Genomic DNA, 16,911 nt, shown 5'->3' with positions numbered 1-16,911 from the left:
CAGATCATCAAGAAAGATATTAAGTATATCTGTAGTTGTTTACATTTTTTTAGGAAGTAGTCCACGGGGAGGTGATTGGGGAGGTAGAAGGTACTGATACCATTCATAATTCCAAATGTGAGTCATCACAACAAAAGGCAGAAAACACAATCAAATTTTACATTTGTCACAGTGCTGTTCATAGTGAGAATTAGCTGAGAAGGTGGGGCACACAACTGTTCAGTTTGCATTATCTCAAACGCAAATGCAAAAGCTGCCTGTTTTAAAAGCTTATTGAGTAATGAGGGAACGCTGTGACTCACGGAGAGGTTTATCTCCTGATGCTGACCTCAGACGTCTCTGGGCTGTCCACATCAGATGCTTTTGAATGTGATCTATAATTCCCTCCCTGCATGTAAATTACATTTAATAGCATTTTCTCAGTGTTATTCTCAACTAAAAAACTTTAAGTGGTCTACATGGGTCCTTTTCCCCCAGGCAGGTGTGTGCTTCCACATTCCAGTCACGTGTGTTCAATGAATTTTCCACAAACAGGAAATCAGGAAAGTCAGTAAACCGGGACTGAACTCAGGTCCTTATGCTTACGAGGCAGGCAGCAGCACCACTGAGGTAAATCCCCAGCCCTCCATGTACAAAATTTACAAGCCACATTAAAAAATTCTAACTTACACAGAAACAAAAGTTTACCAAAGAAAATGTCGCATGGATTTTGGGGGAAATCAATGAATTCATCCTGGGATTTAACTACAGATTCATGAAAATTTCGTGTAAAATAAAAATGCTTGAAGATAAACGTGTAACTGAACATTTGAGGGGTTTTCCCAGAAAATTTGTAAATAAGGGCATGTGCCAATCAATATTCCATAGCCTACTTGTTTACTCTTTTTGTTTGTTTGGTATTGGAGATCGAACTCGGGTCCTTCTGCTAGAAGGCAGGCAGTGGCACCACTGAGCTAAATCCCCAGCCCTACTTGTTTACATTTTACCTTCTTTCTTCCTATGGGTTTGGAGGGATGTGAAGAACTAGACTGGCTAAGATTTTAATATTTGACATTTTTTATAACCTGGGGAATAGACATTTTTCTCCTTGTTCAAAGAGGGTATATTTATTATTTTAAAATAAGAGAAGCTAACCGATTAACCCCTGACAGGAATTGCATTGCTCTTCATTGCCAAGTCTTTGTGCACTCAGGCTGGTGTAGTACATATAAAGGATTTTCCCAACTTCTGCTGGATCCTTGAGAAGGCCTATAAATACGACCATTTGTTTGGTCTCAAGATGACTCGCATTTGCAAACTGAGGAATGTTCCAATAGAAGTTTCATAGTGACACACCAGTCTGCAAACTGGCTCAGCCAGTAGTCAAAACAAGTCACTACAAGATTCAGGAAACGGAAGGCTTTGAATGGGTCAAAGTATCCTGCGTCTAATTTGGCACAGATAAATTGGGGCTATAAAAATGCAACTTTCTGTATGTTATCGACTTGAAGGGGCTCTAACAAATAGGGAAAATTTGTATGCACCCACTGGGGACATAGAATCAGGAGGATACTGTGATTAAACTGAAATCACTTATCCGTTCCAAGATCTTTCTTTTTTATTACAATGAACAATAGTTTACTAAAATTGGAAGACACGTTGTTTTCTTATCAGTTAAAGCTTGAGTGCTTAAAGCAATCCAAACATTTATTAACAAACTGAAGTTGAGCCATTTTTGAACATTTAATTGGGCAAGACAGACACATACAAAATACCTGGTTTCAGGGCTGGGGATTTAGCTCAGCAGTTCGGTGTCCTGCCTTACAAGCTCAAGGACCAGAGTTCAATCCCGGGTACCAAAAACAAAACAAAACAAAACAAGAAATACCTGGTTTGCATAGGAATTTTCATGCATAGTTCAGGGGTCCCAAGCCCAGGTGTCCATTAGAGAGACAGGAAATGCAAATTAGAAATGTAGACCAGGTGAGTGCCCATCCCAGCTAAGAAAGCAGTTCTTAGTGCTTGCCAGTTAATGCCTGATGTTCTGAATTTCCAAGAGAAACAAGAAATCAGAATTGTATCATAAAGCTTTCCTAATTTTAAAACTGTTGGCAACCAGTTCAAATTTTTTAAGAAGCTGTAAGCAGAACAAAACAAGTCAAAGAAACTGGGCTTCCCTGGCATGCCTCCACTCTGTACATGTCACCATTCTGCAAGGAATGAGCTGTAGTTCTGCACCTGTCCCCAAAATGCTAAGGCCAAGACATCCCAGCCACTCTGGAAGGCTTCCCTGAACATCAGGGCTTCTCCTGTCCTTATGTGGATCACTATGGTGGTGGTGGTTTCCAAAATGAACAGTTTCCTCCTGCTAGAGATTTGATTTGATGGTGGCAGCATGTGAGGTCTCCATCACTTCATGACATGTCTTTTTTCCACAGGCCTGATGGAATTGGGACTGTGACTGTTGAAGAGAAAGAACGTTTTGAAGAAATCAAAGAGAGACTCCGAGTTCTGTTGGAAAATCAGATTACACATTTTAGGTAAGGATCTAAGGTTCAAGGGCTTATTCAGTCGATGAGACTGGGGAGACTCAAAGAAAGAGCTTGATTTTCCCAAACAGCAAATCTTAGATGCATTGGATTGTCAGAAATAAATGAGTAGAAAAAAGCAAGGCAATCAGACATGGTTCTACAGTAGCTAGCCAACTTTGAATTCTCAAGTTCATTTTATTTTCACTCAGAGAACAAAGACTTCTTGTGTGAGTTGGCTCTGGTCATCGAACTATTACAGAAAGTTAAATCTGAAGCTTCCGCAAGGATCTGAATGAAAGAAAGGTAGTGGTCCTCTTAAGAGAGGCCACACCTTGTCCTGACTGAAGTAGACTGGCTGGCTGTGTAGAGAAGAGTCAGGATCATGTGGAAGGACAGCTTTTCCCACACACTGGAGACAGCTGGCAGGGCCTACACTTGGCCCTTACCCACATGGCCCGCTTCTCATGCTGTGCTGGTGGTTGTAGACCAGCGGTCATGAAATAGTAACTCAAAAATACCAACAGCATTTAAGGAGGAGTGCCTGCTTACTGAAAACTTTCCATGTACAAGGACTAAAGGCTGGAAAACTATTAATTTATGTTTTTATCTCAGAACAACTTGATAAGGTAGTTGTTTTACTCTCCATCTAAACAAGAAGTAAAATGAGACTGAGAGAGATAAGGAACTCACCCAGTGCCACCTGGATAGTCTCAGTTTAGCCCAAGCTGACCTCTGTACCTTGAAAACATTGATTTGAAAAGCTCATGACAGCCTAAATCAGTGATGGAACTCATGGTACCTGACGTAGGTCTACCTATGCCATCAAAGTTCCCCTTCTGGTGGAGCAAAATTTTTGAACTGTCCTTTGTTGACCATACACTGCATACAAAATGCATAACCAGTATTAAATGATCCAGTAACAGTGAAAGACCACAATCCAAGAGCAACAGTGAGCGGAGTCGGGAATGCACTGTCAGTGCTTTCCATTTCACGTGTAATCCTTTGAGGACTGAAAGAAGAGTTTTCGAATCAGCCCTCTTCTAGGGATATGTTTGTCCCTAAATGATATGTAAGGTCACATTTGAGCTAACTAATGATGCTCATTCACAATAGAAATCCAAACAGAGCCTATGTCATCGCTCAAAATATTTTTTTCTGCTGCAGACATTTGTAGAATCCCTCTTTAGTCATTATTCACACATACACATATATACATTATATACACACATAATATGGTGTGAATTCCGATTAACATAACACAATGTGACAAAAGAAAAAGCATTTTCTGTTCCTGAGAGAGAGTTGCTATAGGAATCAAACTAAATGCTAAAATGTAATAGATTTGGGCAACCTGAAGAATTTTATGTCTCTTTTAGGTATTGCTTTCCATTTGGTCGACCTGAAGGCGCATTAAAAGCTACTCTCTCTCTCTTGGAAAGGGTAAGAATGAAAATAAAAGATGCATAGGGAGGTGTGCATGTAATTTTCATGAGATATTCTGGTGAATGACCTAGCTTGTAATTTTCAGAGCTTGTTTACCATTTATCAAATACCAGGATAAAAGAGAGGAAAGTGCCAACTTGCAGAAATTGTCCCTCCCACAGGATGTGTTGGGGAGATGCCTCTGTTTTTGATTCGTGGTGAGGCTTTGCCGTCCCATGCATTGCCAGCCTGGTGTTTTCTGTTGAACCACAGCTTGCAATCAGAATTAATTCCCAAGGAAGCAGTCATAATAACTTTGAACTTGAAGCCTTTGAAGAGCGTAATGAAGTAACATACACTGCTTTGGACCTTAAGAGTCTTTTCTTTCTGCCTACAGGTTTTGATGAAGGATATTGTTACCCCAGTGCCGCAAGAAGAGGTAAAAACAGTCATCCGTAAATGTCTAGAGCAAGCTGCTCTAGTCAACTATTCCCGTCTCTCTGAGTATGCCAAAATTGAAGGTAAGGCTCCCCTCTGCCCCCAGGTTTGTTTCATTTGTGGGATATTTCCCCAGGAAAGACTCTCACCTTTCTAATGGGCACCAGAACATAGTGGTCCATTGGAATCTGTTGGCCTGAAACCTGAAAGAACCAGAAATGCGGAAGCTTCTTTGCTATGGCCAAATAAATTAAACTTTAGGGACTCAGATGACAGCCTTTTGCAGCAGAAGTATAGGAAGACTAGAGGTTGTTAGGAGACAACTAAGGTCCTCCCGAGAGTTTTGTTGGCTCTAAACATGTGCTCTGCAGCTGATGTTTCCCTGTGAACAAGTTTGGTGAGATAACTCCTTCCTTAGAGAAAGGGAAAGGAAGCAGTTTGCTGTTCCTTGCTGATAGCATTGGAAGTAAAACGAGAATTATTCAATGCAACATCACAATGCTTAACTCTCTCTTGCCCCTTGGAAGAATCTTGTCTTTGGTAGCATTCCAAACTTGGTGGCAGGCTAAGGTCAAGTTATCTCTGATGGCTCCAGGTTGGCATTAGGTCTCCTTTCCTTTACTCAGACCTAGTATGCTTGTTACCACTGCCCTCTCAAGTTTTAGGGAAACGGTTGCTGATGACCTTGTCATCATCAAAAAGGCCCTTTGAATAAGCTGTACTTGAGAAGGGATGGTTCTTTGGGACCTATTCATTCACAAAAGTATTAAACACTTTTCATTGTTACCCTGTTGGCTGCCATGGGGTGATTTGAAAACCACACCCACCTTGACCAGTGGTGTAAGTGTATAAATGTGGAAGTTCTATGTGCAAAATTCACTGTGTCCACATTCTGGAATCTGATGTTCTCTCACACGTGAAACATAGGACACCTAACTAAAGCCAGCAAATGTGCATTGTCTTATCTCAAGACATGACTGGGAAAGAAAAAACTAACCCACCACCCAGACTCTGTTACTGACCTTGCCAAAGTCCTTGTTTCGTTAGAGAATTAGGTTGCAATCACATCAAATTTGCAGTGCTTTGTACATTACATGTCCTCCCTCTCAATTTTGTCTGTCTGACAATGCAAATTGTGTACCAGTGGTAATGAATTCATTGTTATGCATCCAGGGAGAAACACTTAAGAATTGGGCACTAAAAGGATGTTTATCAAATCTTGACTTGGTAATTGTGACAAAAATAGAGAAATAAGATTGTCAAAGGGCTCTATTCACAAATAATTGTTCCAGCATTTATCAGCCCGGCACATAATGATTGGTTGGATTTGGTAAAGTCAACCCGGCACCTACCTATGCTAGGCCAGGCCAGGATGGGTGGAGTCAGGAAATGCATGGTTGCCGTGGCTGCTGCCTCAGACATCTCCATCTAGCTAGTACTAGTCTTTTGGTAAGATCTGCTCTCTTCTTTCAGATAAATAAATTCAAAAACAAACTTTTAAGATCTGTAAGTAAAAATGCATTCATTTCCAAAGTAGATCAGCTGGTCTGTAATTTCCTTTTGTGCCTCAATTCTTCTTGGTTGTGTTAACTATCTTTTGCACTGTGACTTTTAGGTCTGGGGATTCTTTGAAGAAACCAATTCTTTTTTTTCCAACTCTCTTTTCAGAGAAGTACCTCATTCCACACTACCTGCTCTCTTCTGCTTCTCTCCTTCCTTGTCCATGATTGGCTCAGCCACTTTTTGCCATTCCCTCTGCAAAAGTGGCTGAGACACCAATTTCAAAGCATGCTGGGATTGTTAATTCAGACAACCCAACATCCTCTGGCTGCATGTATCGGGTTTTCTTTCATGAACATAGTCCAACGTGGGCTGAGACACTGCAGCTTTAAAGATATTACTACCAGACGGCTTTCTTTTATAAGGCTCTGATCCTGCCCTCAGAAAAGAAATCCTCTGTTTTTACAGTTGAGACCCTCTCTGAGCACTAACAGTTTAATTACCTGAGAATTTTGGAAAGAAGTTGTAGTAATATTGCTGGAGACTATGTTTATGAAGAAATACCTCAAGAGCCTTAGATACTAAAGTCTGAAATCCTTAGTATCTTGGAGCCTTAAATCAATGAAATTCTGTTTCCCTTTATTCATGATGTTTTTGGTCATTGTATTCTTGCCAGCAACTCTAAAGAGACGTGTAAAATCATGGTCACAATCTCTCTCGTGACTCACGGCATGCTGAATGGTTAATCCAGTAGATCTCAAATTTTGAAACTCCTTTTTCTTTTATCCTGTGTTTATCCCAAAATATTCTGTGGCTATTTTCCTTTGAGCTAATGTAACGTTTTCCTCTAACCTATGACCTTTAACCTCTTTACCTCTGACCTAAGCCTCTTGCATGCCCAAATCCTCTTTTATAGGGAAAAAGAGAGAAATGTATGAGCATCCTGTCTTCTGCTTGGCCTCCCAAGTGATGGATTTAACCATTCGTGAGTACCTACCACCTCCTCACCATGCTGTCTTCACTCTTTCTGTTTTCATTATTTCAAGACAATCCAGATCCAAACGAACTCACTCTCCTTGCTTCAAGTTTTTAGCATTGGCTTGTCTGTTGGTTCTGTCTGTGAAACCCAGTGTGAGAAGTCCAGTCACTTTTTATCAGCCTAAAACAGGTTAGACAATTAAGCCATTTGTTTGTGATAAACTCAGACTTGTCTGTAAGTTTTTCCGTTATTCTCTGTCTGTGACCTGAATGCATTTTTACTTTGCTTGTGTGTAACCCTAATTTGTAAAGTGCTTGTCACTGGTACACAATCCAAAGATAGCAGCTAGGCTGGGAGCAACGTGTTAGGTGTCAGATAAAAGAAATTTGGGACAACGACATTCCTTTTATCCGTGATTAAGATGTCCAATGAATATGGGTATGAGACCACACAAGGTGGTCCATTCTCTGTAAAAATCAGAACTGATATGCCTCCTGTCTGTTCTCTCTCAAACTGGGAAGCTTTCCTTGTTCTCTCTGGAGATTCTGACTCGTCCTTGTCCTCTAAGCTCTGGCTAGGACATATGACTTACTTGTCATTTGGAGAGTTTGTGTACATGTCATAGCTTGATTTCACATTGAACTTAATTTTACTAATTTTCTATTTGTGCAGCGTTTTCACCTCTGTGAAGGAGCCTTTTTTCGCTGGCCCCCACACTTCGGGGCAGTGGGATCACAGGGCAACCTTTTCTTTCCGATATCATGTATCACACATACGTGGGGGGCATTTTGGTCCAGTTGCTCATTAATCTTGCATATGTGTTCTTGTTTCTCTCTCTCTTCTCTCCTTGTTGTGCTCTCTCTTTCAAATAGAGAATCAAAAGGATGCAGGTGAACCAACTGTATATGTATTATCAATTATCAGGACTGTTGAGTTATATTCAGTTTTTGTTTGTTTTTGTTTTTTCAGTAGCTCCTTAAGATATGTACTCCCGGAGGGTAATGTGGAGTTGCAATAATACTTAAGGAGTTAATTTGTGCTGTCTAAATACATCTCATGCCCATTTCAATGTTGAAGTTATAGAGCAGGATTTCCATAACGGTACAAGCTTTGAAGGAACAGAATCTGGTTTGCTGCAGAGCTTCATTTCATCTTTGGTTCCACGATCCAGCGATTTGGCCTCTTGTGCATTTTTTAAAAAGCTACTGACCCAAACAAATCTTTCTTTTTGTTTTTCATTTCTTTTTTTCTGTTTTCTGCCCTGTGGAGAAGTTTGTGTTCTTTGATGAATGTCTACTGGCCAAGACAGGGAGAGGTTGTGTCTGTGTTGTTCTTATGTGTGCCACATGACGAAACAGGAGGCACAGGCAGGTGACTGAGCAGGGCTGTGGCTGGGGTCCTCACAAGGAGAGAGTCCTTAGAGAATTCCTGGATTTGGAAATTCTCTGCTCATTTGTTCCCCAAACTTCTGAGCCTATGTTGCGGAGAATGCTGACTTGACACATTAATACATGTATAGGGTAGATCGGTACTTTTAAGGCTTAAAGGATTCTCAAAAAATTACCATTTAGTCAAAGTTAACAGTTGACTGTGTTTCAGAGGAATTCAGAGTGCACTTTTGAGTATGTGCTAGGCATACTCATAATGATCAATATTAACCCGCAATCCTGTGTCCAAGACAAGTGAGCCTTTCTCTCCCTGACAGAAAGGTATTCTTCATTCATCCATTTACTCACTCTCTCACTCATTCAACAAGTGCTTAATGGGAACCTACTCTGCGGCAAGTACAGTGCCAAAAGCCACAGACTGCATACCCAGAGGGAGACCTCGGTTAGCCTCACAGAGCCTCTGTGCAGAAGCGCATTGCAGAGGCATTACACTGTGACACCCACGGTCCAGCTGTGCATGAGAGTTATAGGGTGCTGTCAGAAAGCTGGAGACATCTTCACAAGGTGGTAAGGCTTGAACTGTGTCTTGAGAGAGATGGAACTGGCTAAGGAGAGCTGGGATTGGAGACTGGAGAGGGATTCTAGAGAAAAACTGCAAACTGTACAAATACACAAAAATCATAGTTAACAGAAACAACTAATGTTTAATGTCTGTCATAGACCAAGCACAATTCCATGTGCTTTATGTCTACTAAGTCATGGATTCCTAAAGCCCTTATTGGACTGTTATTCCCATTGTATAGGTGAGCACAGAGGCACAAATAGCCTAGCAAAATAGTCCTGGAAGCATAGTGCTAGAGCCAGAATCTGAGCCCAGGCAGAGGCCATACTGATGTACTGTGCAGTTCAGTGTGGTCATCAAACAGGGTTGTGATGGCAGAGGTGGGGCCTTTACATGCCTCGATAAGGCAGCGTCTGGCTGGAATTCAGGTCCAAAAGTTCTGCACCTGGAATCTGTGCCAATTTGTACCTACATATGGAAGGTTCAGAAGCAAGATGCCACAAACCTTACAGGTGACAGGGAGCCACTGAAAGCTCCTCAGCAGGAAGGCAGCTTGGTGATTTACACCCCAGAAAAAGCACTCTGGCAGCAATGGAAAGCAAAGACTGAAGAGCAGGAATCAAGTAAAGCTGGGTGTAAAATTTAAGTTCAAAGCAGAGATGGGTTTTAAGCTTGGTATATTCAAGGTTTCTTCTTAACATATCAAGCCTCAGTCATATTTGCAGTGAGTATAACTATTGCTAACCTTCACGTGTTTGTCTTGTCCTCCTTCTCCCTCTTCAATGAACAGAGCACAAACGTGTGGCTAGGCAGGCACAGGCAGCTGTATGGAGGTGGCAGAGCATCGCCAGAGTCACATGTGCGCACTGGGGTGAGGTCGGATGCTGAGAACTGCAATACACACAGCTCCCGAATTCTTCAGTCAGCTGAGCATCAGAGTCTACAGGACTCCAGGATGGCTTTGCTTCCTGTCTGGTGGCATTATTAGAAATTAAGTGTTTAGTTTAATTATAGTATCTCAAGGAAAAAGATACAAAAGACTGATAATCTATGTAAGACAAGCTGTGACTCCTGCAAATGAAATCTATTATTTTAAATACATTTCCATTTAAACTGTCACACATTCTGAACCAGGCAAGCACTAAGAAAGTCTACACTACTATTGCTGTTTTGCCTCCGTTCTTGGCTAAATACTTGCATAATTTTCTGAGCATCATAACGATCCCACTGGAATTTGAAATACAACAACTTTCTCCTTTAAATATGCCAAGGATTTTAAAAATTGGACAGATGATTTATACAGAGAGAGAGAGAGATGATAGGAATAGAAATAGATAGATGACAGATGAGAGACAGACAGACAGCCAACCTTGGGCTTAGGCACTGTTCTGAGGACTTTACATGGAAGATCTGGTCAGATCTTCACTTAGTCCCATGAAGCAGGCTTTATTGCTATTCCATTTACTGGCAATAAAGCTGAAATTCAGGGAGGGTAGGTAACTTTTCCAAGAATTTGACCTCGGTTCTGACTAAACTAAAAAAACATGCTTTCTGTCTCTTTCTACTGTATAGATTTCCCAGCTAATTTGGTGGAGACTTGTACAGTATCCATTCATTCAGTGGATAAGGTCAAATGTACCTACAGCATAGGAAGACTATAGAATGACAGCACAGTTCCTTGTGGGGCCGGATCATTGCCAAAATCTCTACACTGTGAAGTCTTCCTGAGGGTAGTTGAGATTTCCTGAGATTGCCAAAGAGCTGAGGATTTTTCCCCTCTCCAATTGACAAAAACCTTCTAGAGCAGGTGAAGTCCATGCGAAGGACTTCCAAGCAGATTTTGTGGTAGAGAGGTTCTGTATCATTCCCTTCCTCCAGTCAAACATCCCACGGGTGTGAGGCTGCTGAAAGACGGAGACAACCAGGTGCTCACAATACTCAGCTGCACACGGTGCACAGCCCTCACCCTGCTGCCTTCCTCAGGGGACCGGTGAGGGAATGCCTCGGCCCCACAGGACCCGTGTCACTCTAAGGTGGGGACTGTCTCCAGCCTCAGGCCTCATCACTGAGGAGCTAAACGTGTCTCTTCTCGTCCTTTCTACTTTAGTGATGCATAAATCAGTTTCCAAGCCCAAATTATTCTGTACACTCGCACCTCACTTATGCTTTACAAAAGGGGAGCATATTTCAAAAACTGTCATCGATAAAGATTTTGAAGGAAGAGAGGATGTGTTAAAAATGTTCTGTGAACCAACAAATATAAAACCAGAAAAAGATGTGTTGCTGCTGATAATTCTTAGTAATATGCATATCTAATTTAATTCTCACAACATCCATTGAGATAGATGTTTTACTACCTTACCTTATTGGCTCTTAAAGACCAGCAGTCATAAGATGCACCATTAATGTGCGACTAAGAAAGAGGTAATGCCATCAACCAAACTGTACGATACCACCAAATGTAAGATGCATCCAGAGTTTAGCAATGTTAAAATGTTCCTGGAAACCCAGAAATAGAAAGTTCTCAAGTAACCTGCCCAAGATGAAATAGCTGGTCAGTTGCAGAGTAAGAATTTGAACAGGAGCCTAATTCTGAAGCCCACAGTCTCTGCTTCTTCATTGTGAAATGCTTGTGCATTGATAGCAATAAAATTGCAAGACCATAAAGAGGCTTCTCAAATAATAACAAATAAAATACAGAGTTCTTAGATAATCCCAACCTTCAACAGATCGGGAAACCAAGGCCTAAAACAACAACCCAGATTCAGTATAAACTGAGCAGTGACTGTCCAGGCTGTTGTCACATGTGCACTTTACCAGGCTGCCTCCCTTCTGTTCAAGAGTTCAGAGCCCCTGGTCTTCATCCATTAACTGACAGTACCCACATATCAGAATCATAGATTCGCAGATCCAGGAAAACAGTACCCCAGAACCAACTTGAAGTACTAAAGGTTTGTTTTTTATGGTAGGTTGGTTGGTTGAATTTTTGAGACAACGTCTTGCTATGGAGTTCAGGCTGGCCTTGAACTCGCTGTGTAGCCCAGGCTGGCCTCAAACTCACAATGATCCTCTTGCCTCAGCCTCCCAAGTGCTGGAATTATAGGCATGTGCCAGCCACCCATCAACTAAGGAGTATTTTTATACCCCAAAAGCAATCACTGTCTTGGGTCCACTGGGTTTTTTATCCTGTATTATCCCCCTTTTCTTTCATTTGAAGGGTACTAATGATGGCCTCACATCTATAGGACCACTGGAAACACCGAAAGTCACATTTCAAATAAAGTTCCTAGCACAGTGCTTGGCACATGATACATACAGTATTTATTTTACCTGTTATTATTTGTTTATTATTGTTTAAAAGTACAGTTTCTTCCAAATTCAAATCTATAGTAGAGACAATTTTTTTATTCCAGAAATGGAACATAAAACAGTGCTTTTCAAACTTTAATGCTCATGTTAGTCCCTGGGAAACTTGTTGAAATGTGGATTCTGACCCAGGAGGTCTGGGTTAAAGCCAGGAATCTGCAGGTCTAGCAATCTCACCCAGGTGAGGCTGTTAGTGCTCTCTGGATATCAAGAGAGTCCAGAAGGAATCAAATTATTTTTTGTCATACTTTTCAAATAAAGCATTGCAACGTAGTTGCACACACGTGTGGAATGCCCAGTAGGTTGGAGGTACTGTGCCTAGAAACAGGAGATTATGTAGTGAACCAGAGGAGTCAGGGTCCCTTTCTTTTACACTAAAGTGGAGGACATAGGTGTGAAGCAAGCACAGATGACTGTTGGAAGGGAAAATAAAATGTGCTACAGGAGCACAGTGCAAGAGAAGTTTGTCCATGCCAGTGTCTGTGATGCACAGTGGAGTAGGAACAATCCCAGAGGAGGAAATCATGGAGGTTAAGGGATAGACCAGCTAGGCTGTTCCCATCCTTGCTGCAATGTTAGCCTCTATTCACTATCGCTCCACATGCCCCACGATCCTGCCCAGGAGAGCTGTGGAGGGACAGTGAAAGTACATGAGTGATTGCTAGAGACTGGGTGATATTTAACAATAGTATTAAGTCAGTATTCTTTCTGTAGCAAAGAACTATTTTTTAAAAACTCAAATAGCACCAAATTTTCACCCCAGCAACTGATCTTAGAAGAGAAGAAGTTTTCCTTCCCAAGCAACTGTATAAAAATCCAGCAAAGGGTCTCATGAGTCCATCCAGGTCATGTGATAATCCCCAAACCAATCATAACACTTCCCCAAGGGTTGGGAGGACCCTACTTGGCTAGGATGGGTTCACGTGACACCTCTGTAAAAGGCCGTCTTTGGCTTTCCCACCCAGAAGACGTGGAGTGAAGGAACAGTGGTTCGCTGCTGCGGAAGGTTTCTGTCTGTACAAGGACAGCCTGTCCATGAGAGTGCCTGCTCAGAACTGTGCTCATTCTGTTTCAGTGCAACAGTTCAACTCTCAGAACCTGAAACACAAAACACCAAATTGAAGAATAGAAATATCACAAAAGCATTACTTTTTTCTCCTGTGAGGACAATTTGATTTAAATTTTTTTAAAAATTAGCTGGCCATGGTGGAGCATGCCTCTAGTCCCAGCACTCTAGGAGACTGAGACAAAACAATTGGCAGTTCAAGCCCAGCCAGGAAACTTAGCAACTTAGCAAGACCCCATCTCAAAATAAAAAATAAAGGGCTGGGAATGTAGCTCAATGTGAATGCCCTGCAAAGAAAAAATAATACATAGGGGACTAGGGATATGGCTCAGTGGTAGAGCATTTGTCTAGCATGTGCAAGGCCCTGGGTTTGATTCTCAGCACCACAAATAAACAAACATGTACAAATAAAAATATTTTGATTTTTTAAATCCCTTTTACTTGCATCAAGACACCAGAAGTCATTCTCTGGCTTGCAAGTTTCAGTTATGATATTTACTACTCAGCATTTCAATTTAGACATTTAAGTAATGAAGGCCTTTGGATGAGAGGTAGAAGTTGCTGTGTGGTTTCTGTGTCTGCGTCGGTGTCTTTGTGTGTGTACTGAAAACAGAGTAGAGCATTGTCTCTTCCATGGAAGTACTGCGCTGAGTAGGATCTGCTACAAATTTTCCTCCACCCATATATGAGGACCTGCACAGAACAAAGCAATAATGTAGGTCCTAGAAATACAGAATTCACGGGGCAGAGGGGGAGACAGAAAATATGTACAATTTGCTTTTTGTAGGAGCCATAAGTGCTCAAGCAGAGCTGTGACCGAGGAGTTGGGCTTTTGTCATAAAAATACTCTTGTTGTGACATCTGAAGGTATGACTCTTCCTAAGAAGGGATCTCTTGAACTGGAGCCTTCAAGGTTAGATGTGTGCTGCAGAGAGATCATTATGGTGCTGCATTGAGAATGAACTGCACAGGAGGAAAGGGACTGACGACTGGCCTAGAATCTTCATCACAGCTAAAGCAGAGACAGTGAGACCTGAGTCATGTCTGTCCTCTGAACAAGGGTGTAGGCACATGGTCTACTATGGCCAGAGACAAAGTCAAGAGATCTTTTCAAGATCGAACGGATGGGCTATGCCATGCAGGTCCTTATGAGGAAGACAAAGATGGCTTCCAAAAGATGAATGGAGAACATGATGCAGGATGGACCCAGCAATCTTGGCTAATATAGGCTTTATGATGGAATCTTCTGAAGTGGGTTGATGGGACTCGGGGATCGAGTACATATCATGGCAGCCTCAGTGAAGAAATGGTGTTGAATTTTAACTTTCGGTCTTTCTTTGGTCTGTGTGGCCAACATTCCAGGGAGGCGGGATACTCCAGAAACCAGGATGTATCTGTCTGCTTAGCTTTTTGTTCCTCCTTGGGCTTCTTTCTGCCACATCCCCTAAATCATCAAATTGCTATGGGCTAGTTATGTTTGGTAATAGCATAGTAAAACACTGGCATCTTCCATGACACATCAGTGGCTGGAAATTGGTAAAGAGGGGGCTTCCTGCCAGTCATATCCATCTCTCATACGATGTTTCAGGGACTGGCAGTTGGTCTGCTGGAACCAGAGATGGTCAGATTATTTAAGGGCTAATTGGAGTGTCTCTTGCTCCTGGATGCGTCTCGTTCCAGAGATGGTCAGGTTATTTAAGGGCTAATTGGAATGTCTCTTGCTCCTGGATGCGTCTCTTCCTTGGCTGAGCTAGCCATGCTGAGGAATTCTCTTTTTGTTTTTCTGCAGTCACATTTAACTCTCTCTCTCTCTTTCTCTCTCTCTCTCTCTCTCTCTCTCTCTCTGGAAGCCAAGCAGATTTAATTGTGTAAACATGAGCAATGGTAATTGGGTAAATGAAATTGGAAACCAAGGTATGATGTTTTTGTTTTGCTCTGTGAGGAAAAAAAATAGGGAGCTTGTTTTTCTATGGTGGCAAACCTCACTGTCAGAATTCTGGACAGACAGTTGGCAGGAGGAAATTCGTTTATGACTTTCTCATCAGGACCCATTGAGCTGCTTCATGGGTTATGGATCGACCCCGGGGTTGCTTCATTGCTTTACTAATCACCAGATCCAGTGATTTCATACCCACGTCTGTTACTTTGCTAAGCATGAGCAAGGACTTTGCCTGAGATTTGCCCACTCAGGTAACAAGCACTCATTGCAGGAGCCGCAAGGATGTCTAACAGAGATGTGCCCAACCTTAGGCGGAGCTGTCAGTGAAATAGAAGATATGGAGGACTTCTAACAATCAAGCAATTGGCAGTTGCCTGCCTTTAAATCACTGTCATTTAAAAGTGATTTTCCAACCCCTGTTTACGTACACCCTTTCCTAATCAATTAAAAAAACTGGTGATTTTTTTTTTTATTCCTGCATTTGAAACACTGAGATGGTCCAGCAAGAAAAGGATCCTACCGAGCTTGCTTTTAATAGCTGTGCCAAAATATTATATTTATACATATTCTCCATTTTTCTATTAATGTCACTAGAACTCCATTTCCTATATGCCTGCAGTAAAATTCATTTTCCCAAACCAAGAAGCAGACTTGGCAGTGGAGTACGTCCCTCTCACCGTACAGATTGCTTCATAAACCAGAACTATCAGAAAGGAGCAGGCCCAAGGTTAATGAGATACTCATTATAAGAGAGGATCGTGGAAGCTGCTGGTCTCCATGCCTGTGGCGAAGGAGAGGCTATTGTTATGGGATGTTTGCAGTGCTGATATTGTAAGCCACATGACAGATGGGTCAAGTGCTGGTTACAGTCTTCTAACATTTGGAATAGCAAGCAACATATTCGACAAGCTGGCAGGTTTTTATATATGATTCAACCCACAATATAAAAGCCATGAGAATTCCAAATTGAAAATAATTAAATGAGCTGGAAACAATCAGATACCACACATTTTCCCCCCAAATGACAGATTTTGACATGTTGCAATTCCACAAAGGGAGCAAGAATATTTCCTAGCTCACTTGAACTAATAATGGTCCTTCGTCTGCTTTTGCAAAGCAGTTGATTCCAGCCTTCTCCCAGTTTGGAGGTAACAGTAAGCATTTGTGGTCATTTGTGGGACCCTCCGGCTTTACAGGGATCTGTCCCTTCCCTTTCTATTCGCTCTTGTCTGTAGCCCTGCAAGGTACACAGACAAAGATAATAATACTCTCGGTTTATAGGTAAAGAAACAAAACTCCACATATGGTTTAGTAGCGGGTACAAGTTTGCATACAAAGTAGGTAGTCTGTGGAGGACGAGAAGCCGAGTGTCCAGCTGCTGTCACATCATGTCCTGTTCCTGGTCATCTGTGAGGAATAGGTGTTCTTCATAGTACAAATGCATATCTTCTTCCGGCCATCATCCATGTATACCCATCTGGATAAAGCGTCCAGTGTTGGCACTCAGCCTCTGAGTGTCTCGGTAAGGGTGGTGCTGGAGACACTGGTAAGAAGAGTCCTTGTCAAGTAATGTCACGCCTCTGTAACGCTGAAGTGATGCTCAGAAAGCAGCAGCTCTCCATTCATGTTTCACCAGTTTTGCTTGTTTAGTTGTTCTTTTCAGAGTTTGTCATCTTACTTGTCATCCTCCGTTAAAGTCACTTTGTCTTTTTACCTTTTTTTTTTTTTTTTTTTTTTTTTT

General features: G+C 41.8%; 1 protein-coding gene across 25 annotated transcripts in view; it reads left to right on the top strand.

Annotated features, from left to right (window-relative positions):
• The window catches only part of Cadps (calcium dependent secretion activator), a 418,444-nt gene that overhangs the window by 298,732 nt on the left and 102,801 nt on the right, over positions 1-16,911 (top strand). For 10 of the 25 annotated variants that reach the window (XM_019204903.2, XM_033756967.1, XM_019204905.2 and 7 more), the window contains 5 exons: positions 2,418-2,519; positions 3,887-3,950; positions 4,330-4,453; positions 6,787-6,855; positions 7,722-7,739. In XM_019204903.2, the coding sequence (XP_019060448.1) occupies positions 2,418-2,519; positions 3,887-3,950; positions 4,330-4,453; positions 6,787-6,855; positions 7,722-7,739 (377 nt within the window). The remainder of the gene's footprint in view (positions 1-2,417; positions 2,520-3,886; positions 3,951-4,329; positions 4,454-6,786; positions 6,856-7,721; positions 7,740-16,911) is intronic. The other 15 variants (XM_019204902.2, XM_019204907.2, XM_019204912.2 and 12 more) reach the window with 3 other exon arrangements.

Source organism: Fukomys damarensis, unplaced genomic scaffold (assembly GCF_012274545.1).
Source record: "Fukomys damarensis isolate Sample0158 unplaced genomic scaffold, DMR_v1.0_HiC HiC_scaffold_28, whole genome shotgun sequence".
NCBI lineage: Eukaryota > Metazoa > Chordata > Mammalia > Rodentia > Bathyergidae > Fukomys > Fukomys damarensis.
Note: the sequence above shows the minus strand (reverse complement) of the source record. Positions and strands in the feature narration are given on the sequence as shown.